This window comes from Lissotriton vulgaris, chromosome 5 (assembly GCF_964263255.1).
Source record: "Lissotriton vulgaris chromosome 5, aLisVul1.2, whole genome shotgun sequence".
Lineage (NCBI taxonomy): Eukaryota > Metazoa > Chordata > Amphibia > Caudata > Salamandridae > Lissotriton > Lissotriton vulgaris.
This window is the reverse complement of record NC_141693.1, coordinates 1,129,757,300-1,129,772,303: the sequence shown is the minus strand read 5'-3', so window position 1 is coordinate 1,129,772,303 and position 15,004 is coordinate 1,129,757,300. Positions and strand designations below refer to the sequence as shown.

Below are 15,004 nucleotides of genomic sequence, written 5' to 3'. Positions count from 1 at the left end.
TCCCTCAATGTTGCAACAATTCACGGAATTTCTCATTTTCCACAATGCCACTGTTAGGCATGTGTTGCTTGGTTTTCACAATCCCACAGTGAACTTGTATCGTTCGTTACAAACACAGACACAGTGGCAGCCATAGACACACGGACAGATGCAGAAACACAGACACACCGAACGCCCCAGAGGCAGAGACATTTTAAGGCATAGACAAAGCGGGCAATTGCCCAAGGCCCCCCGCCAACCAAGGATTTCCCTTGGGAATGTGAACTTTCTATCTCACATCTGTCTATTTTTCTATCTCAACCTTTAATTTATTATTCAATAATTGATTACATTGTGTAGTTTAAATTGGCATAAAATGGTTAATACAATACAAAGCTGTTCTGGACAGGGTCCCCTATACAGTTTTTCTTTCCCAAGGCCCCCGAAATTCTTAAGATGTCATTGACAAGAGTGCATACACAGCGCATTGATGCATTTGTGGGATTTACAAATTGTTCATTCATATACATGCAAGGGCTACTCACGATTTCACTGGGCTTTGCTATTCGCTCACTTTAGTGACTTCTGGCTTTACTACTAGCTGAATCACTGATGCTAAGAATATTTACACTTTCAACTCCTTTCCTCTTCAATTATTACTTTTAACTTAAATGACACCTATTCACTTGTTACACCTGCTTGTATAGGAGAAATTAAGTGTACTTTCTGTTTATCTTACGTTTGCGTTGTGAATTAGGGGGCATATTATCAAGAACGGCGTTAAAAATTATCGCCGCTTTAGCGGTAGAAAACTGCAGCTAAAACAGCGAAAATGGGCTTGATAATATGCCCTTGCAAATTCCAATAGAAGTCCATGTTCTGGTGTGAACCTGGGCTTCTATTCGAATTCTCCAGGGAATATTATCAAGCCCATTATTGCCGGTTTAGTGGCAGTTTTCTGCCACTAAACCGTCGATAATTTTAACGCTGTTCTTGATAATATGCCCCTTAGTGCTTATGCTTATTTTTTTGTATACAGTGCCTTTCCAAACCTTTGAAAATACACATAAATGCACTACCTTGCATGCTCATGCTCTTGGTCACTCCTCTGACTCTTCCCTAGGAACACACATTTTTTCATGTATGTGTGTGTGTAATATGTACTTGTATCACATACATTATGCACAAGTGAAACATACTTATACAGGTAGATTGGATTTCTCCTTTCCTTTGTGAATTACATGAAATTTTCGCATGCATATATTACTACACTTCCATACGTACGTCTCACTTGTTTTGGTAAATGATTGTAAATTGGCCTCTCAGTGCCCAACCTTATAGCTATCCTCTGTGTGGGACTTATGGTGAGTGCATTAGGAGCAAGGGCTGCCAGACACGTAGGGGCATATTATCAAGACAGGCGATACAATTATCGCTTTCTTAGCGGCAGAAAACTGCCGCTAAAATGGCGATAATGGGCTTAATAATATGCTCTATGGAATTCCAGTTGAAGCCGATGTTAAATGTCCTTCGTATTTAACATGGGCTTCAATTGGAATTCCATAGAGCATATTATCAAGCCCATTATCGCCATTTTAGCGGAAGTTTTCTGCCGGTAAAACAGCGATAATGTTATCGCCTGCCTAGATAACAAGCCCCGTAATGTTTTTGTGTTGTGCTGTGTGTTTTGTTGTGACTCTGTGCTCCTATTTAAAACAAGAAAAAATAGTGTTTCACATAATACAGCAAGGCCTTTTCATTTTAATGACTTAATTTACAGTCATATTGCTTGTGAAATAATATATATACTGTATATATCATTTTCAGAATGCATACCAGGCTGCTTATGAAGAGGAAAAATGTTGGTACTCACCGACGGTTCCAGACCCTGAGATGGTGCGAGTGGCCCAGGCGCAGAAGACCCTCAGTGATGTATGTATGGTTCGGGCTTCAAAAGTGTGTGGCAATGATCTTACAGGTTTAATTAAACCACATTATTCAAAAATAATTCTTACTAGCGAACAATTAACTGGAAATGAATCGATCATCATACAGTAGATTTGCAAACACCATTGAACTCTACACTGAATATAAATGATTACAACAGGTAATAGTGGCCTTGTCGACCGCACATCATATGTTAAGTGCAAAAATTGTTAGAAAATAGCACATTTTATCTGGTTGGTGCTGTAATGGTACAATAGCACGCTACTACCATGGATGCTTCAAACACATTAGTTCAAGTAATTTTGTGTGAACATGAAAAACCGTAGTACCAAAGTACTCACAGAGCAGTCAAAAAGAACAGTTCTAAGTCTTTGCAATGATTCGTATTCACATTACTTGTGATTCTATATTGAAGCCAAAAGCAAGATGGTTGTAGACCGTAAACATGTATGAGAACCAGGAAAAACAGCCGACACCTTGTGACAAAACACGTGCTCTTCAAGAAAGAAATGAAAATGCACCTCATGGCCACTGTGAAATATTCAAGTTTGGTTGAATAGGGGGCGTCACTGCCACCTGACCAGTCTCCAGCCTGAACAAATTAAGTTTCCCAACCCATTTAGAGTTGGCAGGACTGATGATTGACTGCAGGTGGAGCTTCCACCAGGAGGCTGGTGACCACCATCAGCCACAGAGGCACCACCTTTAATTCAATGGAAGGTCGACGTCTAAGGGATTGCCTCCCACTAAAGATTTTCCCTGTCTGATTTCGCCACCCAGGTGTGGCTGTCTGACCGGTGCAGGGAATGTCATCAGATCACCTCTATGTGAAGGAAGAAAACTCCCTTTGAACAAGCGCCTCTCATTTTTTTGTTTTGCAGAATAAACCTCCACTTTGCTTTCTTTCTGCAAAACAAAAAAATAATTCTAACCAGCCATCAGGATGTGACAGTAAGCTGTCATCTCAGTTTTGATGAAAGTGCTGCTGCAGCGTCTGCAGAGATACGGCACAGGGATCTCTAAGTATGGTGGGTGGGCGCCACCCCCGGTGGGTGGGCGCCACCCCCTCCCCACCTGTGGAGACTCCCCCCACCCACCTGTTCCTCCAGCCCAGACTGCCACCTATGCGCATCCTTTCTACTCCCTGTTTTCAGCACTACTTCTCCTATGTAAACAATTAGCTACCATTCCTAAACCTTCACGTGTAGAGTTCGACTTTATTTCTTCAGAACCCTGGTCAGACCGTATAATCATTAAACATACTTACCTTCCCCCTGTCCCCAGGACGTTAAGTTCAGTGGGTCGAGGCACCAGCTCCAAATGTTTGTGTAACCTGAGATACGTTGGTTCTATTTCTAGTTGAGAGCCTCCGTCTCTTGACCTGCGGGGTTTGAGAACATAAGTATGGATCGGCAGCTGAACAGATACTGATAGTATTTACAGGGCTTTAAAACTACAGGAAGCGGCCATCAAGGCTCCATAAAGGCTAGTTTTGCACAGGGATTGAAATGGAGCTGTTGGTGAATAGTGTGTAGCATTCCTACCGTGAAAACGGAATGGGAACGCATTTCTGACTAGGAGTAAAAACTATATATATGTTATTTATGCAGAAACAACTGCTTAGTGAAATTACACCAAGCCTGACCACGAGATATTGATAAGTGAGATATTTACTTTTTAAAAGGTGACAGGTGAACGTTGAGAGGGTCATCTTTTGTATAGTTGGACCTTGAATGGCCCTGGGCTTAGACTATTCGAGGACTGTTTTTGAATTTGAAAGGTTCCTCATTTGTCATAGGAGAATTTTCTTGCATTGGCATTTCCAGATTGTTCAGACTCCAGTGAAATGTACAGTCTGATTGGTTCCCAGGATAGAATACATTCTATTACTGCAGGCATGAAATACCGGAGTGGGCAGACTGGTGGCGACCACCTGGAAAAACTGCAGCCACATAGGGGTGAGGTGAGCATACCACACGCCTGGTATTGACAATGGCACACTTCACAGGGGTACACAATAGGATCGATAATTTCTAAATGCTTTTCTAACTGAAGTTATTTGTCCTCTGAGTAAACTGTCCTATCTTCCCTTTATCACATATCTTGTTTTTTTAGGTGGTATGTCTTATTGTCTTTGGCCCTGTGCCCACTATCCCTCAGAGACAGCAGTGCACTGGTTGATGCTTTCAGCCGGCTATGCACCCAGACCCCTGCTTATACGGCTCACAGGATAAGATCTTTAGTCATGTCCTGCACTCAGTCTGTTTGCCTCCAGAACCCACATGAAATGGCCCAATGCTCTGGTTGCAGGTGTGGTCTTTGGCTGCCGTCTCATCACACTTATTGCCCCAAGAGCCTGCAGTGCAAGGCTGACCAGAGGTACTGGCTGCTGAGTATAGCATTTGCTCCTTGCATGCACTGTGTCACTCTATACCTAGTACCCGGAGAGCATGGCTTTTGGTCCCTTATCACAGGGGTGACAATAAAGCCATGCTCTGTGCGTGTTTCCCCGCTCCAAATCAGGGGTGGCTGGTATAGGTAAGAGCGGTGAGGCGGGCGGAGTACGGGCGGGGCAGGATGGGAGAAGTCCTAAAATTGAAATTAAAATTCAATAAAAATTAAATAAAACCACTTAACTTGCGCTTGCCGCATCTCCAAGTCGGTAAGTGGTTTCATTTATTTTTTTATTTAATTTTACCTATCCCGTCATCTGTTGACTCCCCCCACCCCACCTCATCGCTCTTATCTGGCTGGCCGCACCTGCTCCAAATAATTCTTTTGTATCAAAAAACAAAGAACGCCAATGCTGCCCTTGAATGATTCTCACTATCTTAGCATCTCACAATCGATTTAAACACAAAGTGAGGAGATCAATATCTCTTGAATGAATCTTCAATGTTATTGATTATATTTCTTCATTTAGAGGTTTTTTTGTTTTTTTGTTTTTTTTCCTTGAATCTCTTTTTTTTCAGTTTGAAAAAACATATGACATACACAATATGGAACACATTAAGATAGTGAGAATCATTCAAGGGCAGCATTGGTGTTCTTTGTTTTTTGATACATTAGGCTGTGGCTTGGCCTTGCTGCTTGGGAGCCCATACCCAGTTCCAAATAATTATTTGGCATTGTCCCCAGGAAACTTTTTTTGTGTTTTCACATTTCAGTGATTCCCAGGGGCATAGCTTTGAGGGGGCTTGGGGTGTTACACACCCGGACATTTTTTATTCTGAAATGAATATTTGGATACATGTGCTTTCAGTCCGGTATGGTGAGGTGTCTATCGGATTTCACCCGGAAGTTTTAAAATGCACACAGCAAAAACACACACACACATTCTTTTTAGTTTGACAAATATTGGGTTTTAAGTACTCATAATATCCTAACAATCTGTACTCCCCACACTATCCACTGCCCCGTAAGCCCCTCATATGCGCACAGTGGCATAACACAGGCCCCTGCAGCCCTCAGCATAGTACTCTGGCCGGATAGCTCCTAATTGAGTCCAGAGGGGCCCCTCCACGTGCCTTGCAGGGGGTCTCCTCAAGTTTTGTTACGCCAGTGTATGCCCTGCTTCTCATATAATGTATTTCTACAATATATGTCAGCGTGATTGTTAGGGAATCTGAAGCTCCTTCTGTGCCCCCCCCCCCGTTTTACTGGCCAGGCTACGCCTCTGTTGAGCCCCTATTTGGATTTCAATTAAAACTGCTACTTTTGGGACCATCTCAGCACTTGTTTCAACTAAGTTAATATTACGTTTTCGTACTTTATTCTGGAAAGTTTCCTATAGAGTTTTCATAAAGAACAAAAGTAATAACACCACCTCAAAAAATGTTTTTTACACGTGACCACTTTACAGCATTTTTTTGTGATGCATTTCTTGAACTACTCGCAACACTTAATGGCTGGCAGGGCCTTGCCCAGCTTTTTAAAGGTTAGATTTGAACGTTTTGGCTCTGCCCAGATATCAGTAAATGCTCCTTTTTTATTTTTTTCAAAAACGACTATTGAGAAGTACATAAATCAACAAAAGGGGCCAACTGGGTGTATTATTTTCGTGCCATGTTTTATGTAAATCTGTGCTGTCGTTTTTGTTGTAGAACAGAATTTGAAAAAACTTCAGGACATTTTATAGAAATTTTCTAAGGAAAATAAGTATTGTTTTTGGAACATTTCATGTAGATTTGTCAACTTTGTCCAAAGTAATTAATGTTAAAAATAAAACTTGCTGCATGTAATAACTAAGTTAATCATAAATCATGAGCTGTTTTTGCTGACCCTATGGGCCTGGTTCACAAGGGTAAATGTACACTTTTGTGTAAGTTTACGATTGTTTGCTATTCACACAGTGGAGGATCCTCCGCAAATGTGAAGGAGAGTCGCCCCACTGCTTTTAAGCAGTCTCACTAAAGGAAAAATAAAATTATATTAACTCTAAGTTATTATCATTTAAATATTTCCTCGTTGTGGCAGCCTTGTGGGCGGGTAGGGCCATGCTGCTCTGCTGACAGAGCAGGGGAGGAGTGCTTTGCACTCCCTAAAGTGTGCATGAATGTTTGGCCGGCCAACTGGGGCTGGTTAAACATTCATGCGCACTTTGCATGATCTCCTTGCAGGCTGTCTTACAGCCTGCATGGAGAACATGCGCAGCCTCCCATTCTCTGGCTGAGCGCCGATCCACGGCTCTCAGATCAATCACAACGTTGCAGGAACTGCCCCCGCCTTCAAATACCAGCCGCCGTCGTATTCACAAAGGTATTTTATGTGTAGTGTCTTTACGACTGCAAAGTCTCCGCACATAGGATGGGATAGTCCTATATTTTTATGTGCGGAGTCTCCACTGTCAGAAAGATACTACTACGAAAAATGTGTGAATAGCAAACAATTGTAAACTTACACAAAAGTGTAAGTTTACATTTGTGAATCAAGCCCACAGTGGTCATTACATGACATGCCACAATAAAGCTCATTTGAATTAAGGGACACCAGTGGGATGTTGCCCACATCCTTGATTACTCAGCACTAAAATTGCTGACGTTTCCATTGTGATGATTAATTTGCAGTGTTGCTTTCTACTCAAGGATCCACTGCAGAGTAGAGTGCAGTATTTTAGAATTAGTACTAATACACGTTTTAACCCTGGATATTCCTCTGTTCCCCTAGTTAAAGTACACAGAAGAATACGAGCAGCAGAAGGGAAAAGGGAGCTTTCCTGCAATGATCACGCCTGCTTTCCAGATAGCCAGGAAGGCGAATGAACTCGCGAGCAATGTAGGTATTCGATCACCTGACAGCAGTTCTCATTGCCACGACTGGGTCACTGTCTCACAAAGCGCATTGCTCCCTAAAGGTGCTAGAATTTGTAGAAGGTCCTGATGAAAGAGCAGTGCCCAGCTCAACATGGAAACCTTTTTTACCTGCAGAAGTTGGGAGGTCGGAAAGTGTGGAATAGATTCTGGCTGCAAGGAACAGCTGTGTAAGCGGATTATATCATGTATTAACACATCTCATCGTAGACAAAGAATGGGTCCTTTGATGCATCAGGCCCCACATTCCTTCATAATGAGATAAAAGGCAATCATTGAAAAAGTCCTTTCAGTAGCTGTCAGTGAGACCCCCCACCCCCACCCTCAACACATTCAAAGAGGAGGAAATGAAAAGACAGACTTAGAAACGGAAGTAGCGAATTCAAAATGGTAACATTGAATTATTTTCACGCGCAATGCGCAATAAAACAGAAAGTACAGTGGGCCTCATTTATGAGGCCGTGCGTCACTTTTACGCTGTTGGTGCGTTACTTTTTGTGTCGCACCAGCAGCGTAAAAAATGTGCCTTGTTGCACCATATTTACAAAGTGACGCATCTAGGTAGATGCGTCACTTTGTAAACCCCTGTGCTACATTATACATGCGCCAGGTATACTGTATGCAGGGGGGCCTTCTCACGAAAGAAAAGGTCCTAGAAGTGACGCAGTGAAATCTATAAGATTTCACTGCGCCACTTCTAGGACGCAAATGCGTCAATTTCTTATGCCTGCCTCACAGCAGGCGTAAGACTGACGCAGGCCCTTTCACATTTACTTTTCATAAATGAGGTCCATTATGAGCTACAGTTTTCTTGGTAATTCCAGCCCAGAAGGTAAATCTGGCACATTAGGGATAAGTGATCTTTACAGTACTTTAGTGGGGCGGGGAGTGGGGGGGGGGGAGCAGAAACAGCAGGATTCAGTTCCCAGCAGGTACTCCTTCTTCCCAGTCGGCATTCATTTGAGTGTTTGAGGAGAATGCTATAATAATAAAGTTGTGCCGACACAGTGATGATAACGTTGTGCACATTTATTAAACTTACACAAGAAAAAACACCCCAGCCACCAAGCTCCTTTCAGCTCTGCCACTGTTCGTCCCACACACCGTCCTTTCAGGAATCTTCAGTCACCAGTATTCCAGAGGAATATACATCACCCATGTCACTGAGCTCGCGATGACACCAAGCTGCCCCGTTGCTATGAGCAACCCAGTTACCACACACCTCCCTCCCTTTAGAGCAAACTCAACCTAACAATCCAACACATTAGAAACTTAAAAACAACGCAATCGCTGAACGGTCTGGTGCAGTGGAGAATGATGCACAAGTTCACACCAGCAAGTAAACGTAGAAAGCGTGTGACCAGGAAGTGCCAATCATGCATATGATAGGCGTGCCTATCACAGGCGGTAAATCCAATTCACTAAACGAAAGGCCTGAGCCGTGCCTGTATTAGTGACCGCTTATGATTGACACAGAGTTCAGGCAAACACAAGAAGATTAGCCCTGCACTTTAAAATGGCCACCAACGACATGGCCAAACGTGACTTTCAGTAGGAGATTATGGGCAGGTTAGAAACAAATAGCCCAACAGCTCAAGATGACCGCCGACGTAGAGTATAAAGTAAGTTTCCATAGAGGATTGGAGCTACACTTTGATGCACTGATGAAGTGCCCTCAACAAGCGCTAGAACACCGACTACACAGTCCGTGCTCGAGCGTGATGAAGAAGTCTTGAAAAATGTTCCACTCACTCGGGGAACGGGGACTCCACACTCTCTCAAGGTAAAAAACCTGGGGGTGAGGGCGCACAGGGTACTCACTGTTTCATTCAGTACGGAGATAGACAAGAACTTGTGCACATATAGAATCACAGTGTGAAGCGGTAACTCCCAGGCTGAAACTGTGGGCAATTCCGAAGATCAGCGTAGCACAGAGTCTTCACTTTCTGGTGTTGGGGTGTCCTCTCCTTCCTTGCACACTTGAGGTCTGCTAGATCGTCGCCAGTATAATAAAGTTGTGCAGACACGGTGATGATAACGTTGTACACATTTACCAAGCTTACACAAGAAGAAACACCCCAGCCACCAAGCTCCTTCCAGCTACGCCACCGCTCGTCCCAACCGTCCTCTCAGGAATCTTCAGTCACAAGGATTCCAGAGGAATATAGATCACCCATGTCACTGAGCTCGCGGTCAGACCAAGCAACCCTGTTTCTATGAGCAACCCAGGAACCACAAAAGCTTTATGCTGTGGCTCGGAATATCTTGATATTAGGGGGTAGTGAACTAGAGGATGCCTATGCAAACGAGCCAATAAATGTGACCTACTGATAAGGTCACATTCTGTTTAGATCATAGTAAGAACCAGTTCACTGGTTCCATGACACATCAGACAGGCTTTGGGGTATAATCATGAATGGTTACATGAAAATAGCACAGAGGTGTGCGGCAAGTCCATCTAGTCAAGCATCTGCGTCCAGAGATGAGGACATTGCACAGGAAAGTTACTAGCAAATTGTGAAATGCATTTCTGCATTTCACATATTGTAAACTGGTCAATAACAGCCATCTTGTACAGATTCTTGACCCTGTCTATTTAACCTGAGCTTTAGGGCAATTTCTCCTACTCTTTTAGTGATGTGTCACTTAAAAGTTAGCGTGTGACACTTCACCCACAGGCCTATGGTCGTAGCAGAGTTAAAAATTGGTTGATGGGCTTATCGAACAGACAAGCTGATGAGATTTGATAGGGTTATGCTAACTTTCGGATGGATCAAGGATGTGCTATTGGCTCCTGTGTATCCATTGAGAATGTCTGGGTGTCCAACTGAGGAGGGATCTCTCAATGCAAAGGAGAGCCCAAACCAAAAGACAGGAAATTGATCATGAGCCGTATCCGCTATCACAGATGGACCAAAATAATGTGTTAGCCCAGGGAAGTAAGGTTCAAAAGCCAAAGAAAGGTGAACAGTAATAGTGTGACTGCGGCAATATCGACTGTAATGGGGATGAAAAATGCTGTAGGATTTCTTGACCACCTATGGCAAGATTGTGCAGAAGTGGCCCCATTCTGTGCGAGAATTATAGAAAGGCCAAGACATGAGAACCAACTAAAGTAGCTGGACATAAAAGTAGGGTGGCATGTACAGCTTGATAATGAGACTTAATTAAGCAGTACTAATCTGATTGCCTGAAGTAGGTTGCTTGGTGGCTGTGTGAATAGGTGAAGAGTTGAGTAACTTCAAAGTATGTACGATGTGTCCCTATCTGCTGCAGTGTCCTTTCCCACCCTAAAACCTATAGGGATCCAGTACTTACATTGAATCATGGTCAAATGTTGGTATATATTTATTTATCAGTTTTACCATGAGATCCTGAGGCATTCGTGTACTTTAGATGCAACAGTGAAATGCAAATGCATTAAAATGTGGAGGTGAGTCTGTGAGAACATGGAATATCATTATGAGAAAAAGATGAGGATGGATAGGACACATTGTCAGAAAAGAACAATACTCTTTCACAAGAACTGCTCTCCAGTGGGCCCCAGAATGCAAATGGAAGACATTTAGGCCAAAGAACACCTGGAGGTGACTGTGTAAACCGAAATAAAGACCCTGAATTACAGCTGGGGCGCCGTACAGAAACTTACCCAAGACAGACAGACTGACAAAAGTAGAGGTCCTTTGTTGCTCCCCTACGTGCTAGTCACCCTAACAGGCATTAAGTAAGTAATAAACAGCATCCCTAGTAGAGTACAAAAGTAATTGGACTCACATCCAAAGTTGAGGGTTTTTTCTAACAGAAATTAGATATAAAATTAACAGAACTGCAGAATCACGGGGGTGTAAGCAAGTGTATGATTTCATCAGCAGATCAGAGCACAATGACTTTTAGAAGTCATATTGGCTTAACATCTAAACTCTGTCCCATTACACGAATAATAATTTTACCCCTTCTATGCTTATGCCATCCAGCGATGGCATAGCAAACTAGATAAATGAACAATAGTGTGTTATATTAATGAATAGGGCACAGTGAACCTGCGGAAGGACCATGAGGTTTTAGTTGCACTTTGTGACTGGTCAGGGAAAGTTCATCGAGAGCAGCATAAACAATGAGAGTGGTAATTAACAACGACATCTGTCAGAAATTGTGAAGACAGGCATGCGGAAAGATAGGAGTAACAAGGGTGACTGCCATCTTGGAAAAATGGCGTTTATACCTAAATTGAGACTTGTCGAACAAGGATCAGAAAAACACTCTTCCCCACATCATAGAGAATTTGTTTCAAAAGCAACAATACTATATCAGTGTGTACAGGTGTAATCAAGTGTGACAATGCATTCTGCATGCTGTTAATGTTGCAGAAAAATATAAATGCACAAACATCCTCAACAGGTCCAGAGAAAAACAGCAGGTTAAAAGAGTTCAGGACGATTGTGTAAGGGGTGTTGAGGTGGACATAAAAAAGATGAGTTTTTAGTTATTTTTTCTGAATGTTAGAGGACTGCAATTTGGATCTCCACCGCAAAGGATTGCCAAAGAAAAGACAGGCAGCTTCAGGGAGATTTTGGTTAAGAACTTTGGATATTTTGAACACGGATGTTTCAAGGTTTAGTGTGGCTTGAGTCCATAGACCACTATGGCCTCCAAAGCTAGTGAGAAGTCTGGAGAAATAAGATAGGTGGTTAAGGTAGATAGCTATAAATTCAGGGCATAACATTTAAAATGTTATCTTTACCTCGATGGGGAGCCAGTGGATCTCATTGAGTATAGCAGCATAGAGGCCCCAACTTAGCTGAGACGTGCTATTTGTGTCTGAATGTATTGTCCTGAAAAAAGATTCTAAATTTGTTTTACCATTTATTGGGTTGATCATGAGAAAATTGTGTCAGTTCTACCCCCAGGGAACAGTTGTGACCATCTTGGCACTTGTTATTCCAGTTCTTGGTGGGTGATGGTGGCTAAGCTGGCCTAGAGACCCAGAGACGAGGTCCCTGGCTTGGGGTGTTCTTCACTGAGCTCACATCCTACAAATTTGCACCGATACCTTTATTCATTCTTATATATGCAGTGTGCCACCTTCCACCTCTAAAGGCCATGCAAGGATGCTTAGCTCTCACGAAACACAAGACTAAGACCCTGCTACCTTTAGTCATACAATAGCTCCTTTCTCCTAAGTCAAACTCATTGGACTCAGCAAAACAACCAAAGTAGGTGCACATTAATTATTTGTAGGGACCTTATAGTCTTTCACCCATCCTTGATCCTTCTTATATATACCACCAACCTCCTGGCAAAGCACCTAGATTATAAGAGAATGGGAGTTGGCCAGGCCTTGAACTGTATATTTGTTGTCAACATCCACTTTATCAAGATTTACCCTATCATAGAAAGGGAAAGCATAATTTTATCCAAGCATATTCCTGCAAGCGGGATCTAGTAAGTGCTCCTGTAAATCAGATCTATGTTTTTCTCTTGACAGGTGGAATACAAACGTGGACATGAAGAGAGGATCTCCAAGTACACCAGTGTGGCCGACACACCAAGTATATTACATGCCAAGGCTGGAGGGCAGCTACTGAGTGATGTAAGTGACACATTCCTGTCCAGGCATTATTGCCCTCTTCGTAAGGCTTCGTAAGGAAATTGCTGTTCATTGCCAATCATGCAGTTATTTATATGCATAACCAGAACTGACAGTGTATAGAGATTGTGAGGGCAATTAAGAGTCATTAGAACCTCAGCGGAAATAATAAAGGTGTTTGCACCGTACTCGCACCCTCAGGTGTATGCATGTTACCAAATCAGAAAATGGGTTTAGTACATAACAATTGCTATTTTGTGGTTGCGAACCCTGTGATTTTATGAATCGCAGGGTTTGCGACAAGAAATAAGCTTTGTGTGTCAGGCGCTTTATTCCTTCCCATTTAAAAGGAGAGATTTTTCATACCAATTTTGGCACTCCAATTTTTTTTTCTGGCGCGGCAATCTGTAGACCTCTCCCAATGTTTTAAAGCTCTCAACGAATTCAATTCTTGATTAAAGATGGTGTGCTTTAAAAGATTGAAATGTGATCTAAAGGCTAATCTTTACCATACTCCTTGCCGACAGAGCTAGCCAAGGATGTTCTGTAAGGCAGAGGCAATATATGATAATACATACTTTACTGACATTAATAATATCCATTGATATACAATAAGAAAGATTTGATTGAAATGGCATGCGCTTAAATCAATAGTACATCAGCTTGAAAGATATAGATTGGCCCTGAATACAAAAAAATACTAAAAAACAGTTACTCACGACTAGACATATCGGTAGACAGCTACTGAAAAATAACTAAATACAAACACAACAAAATGATTATCATTTTGAAAACTATCATTTTTAAAGTTTACATTCAATCATTTAGTTTTCGAAATTTCCACTTTACCTGTTACATGCACAGCGCCGCTCTGCTGCAAATTACATTAGTTTTTGCTACCGTAGCAAAATTATATTGCTTCTTTCTTAGGGCAGATTTAGCAAAATAGGAAATATGCCCTTAAACATTATTTTCTCTCCGCAAGTAATCCTGAGCAGAAACAAATTATGTCTGTAAAATGTTTCTTGTGATAATCACACAGCCTACATCCAACTGAACTTTGATTAATCATCCATGAATCAGAGAATTCTTTAATTTTAAATAGTAGCAAGTGAAAATTATCTTTATGCATTTACCAAACTTTAACTTGACACAGGATATTTTTAAATTCTAGTATATTTTAATGAATCGAGAATATTAATAAAAATAGGGCATATAATCTGTTCATGTGTGAGTGCTTTTAAATAGACTTGTTCGACATTTTCAATGCTGGTGTGATCGCATGTAATTTCCAGCATGTCACGTTATGCTTGTTATACGAAATTCTCATAATCGCGCCTAGTCACATTATTAGAGGTGCTTGCTTAGGTTAAAGAATCCTATTGTGAGAGCACGGGAACTATACAAACAACCAGACCGTAAGCAGATGTTGTTTGTGTCATTTGTGTTTTTTGCACTTTTTTCTGTTCAAATAGCATCCTTTTGCCCAACATGGACTTCAGGATGCATTTCACATTGAAATATAACATTACATGCTGAATTTAAATTACATTCCACCCAGATTAAGAGCTTTAGTGAGTTACTGGATTCCATGGTAAATTGCTTACTGGGAATGAAATACCCCTTGCCTGGTAATGTAGAAGGTCTTGTAACACCAAACACTAGGAAAACTTGAAAATGTAGACAGCACAAAACTCCTGTGCCAAGCTTCACAAAATATTGAATCATAGGTTTTCTTTACTTTTCCTCTTGGTAGAACTGAGCCACATACAGTAATTGGTATGAACTTGGCTAATGAGGCTAAGGGCCTGATAGTACCTTACAGAGGATATACTTGTGGAGTGCAACTTTGATTTTAGCCAGGTACATGTTTTTCCAAAACACATGGAAATCCAGAGGCATGCCCAAAAAAGTATAACACTTTGTCTTGATGATAATACATTTTCCTAAATTTGATTTATAATTTGTACATTGAGAGTATAGAAAACACGATTATTTGTTTCCTATAAAATTACCACTAGATCCATTAGTCCAGGCATGTTAATCATTCTCTGTAAGCCAATCGAGGACTGACCAGGTGAACAGTATCGTGCTCATACATCAAATTGCATATTTCATTATTCCCGCATTTCGGAGGACCGGCCGTTCGACTAAACCACATAGTTTCACAATTCAAACCAAA

General features: G+C 41.7%; 1 protein-coding gene across 2 annotated transcripts in view; it reads left to right on the top strand.

Annotated features, from left to right (window-relative positions):
• Positions 1–15,004, top strand: part of NRAP (nebulin related anchoring protein) — a 360,104-nt gene that overhangs the window by 67,552 nt on the left and 277,548 nt on the right. For both annotated transcript variants that reach the window (XM_086922847.1, XM_086922846.1), the window contains exons 5-7: positions 1,807–1,911; positions 7,093–7,200; positions 12,721–12,825. In XM_086922847.1, the coding sequence (XP_086778973.1) occupies positions 1,807–1,911; positions 7,093–7,200; positions 12,721–12,825 (318 nt within the window). The remainder of the gene's footprint in view (positions 1–1,806; positions 1,912–7,092; positions 7,201–12,720; positions 12,826–15,004) is intronic.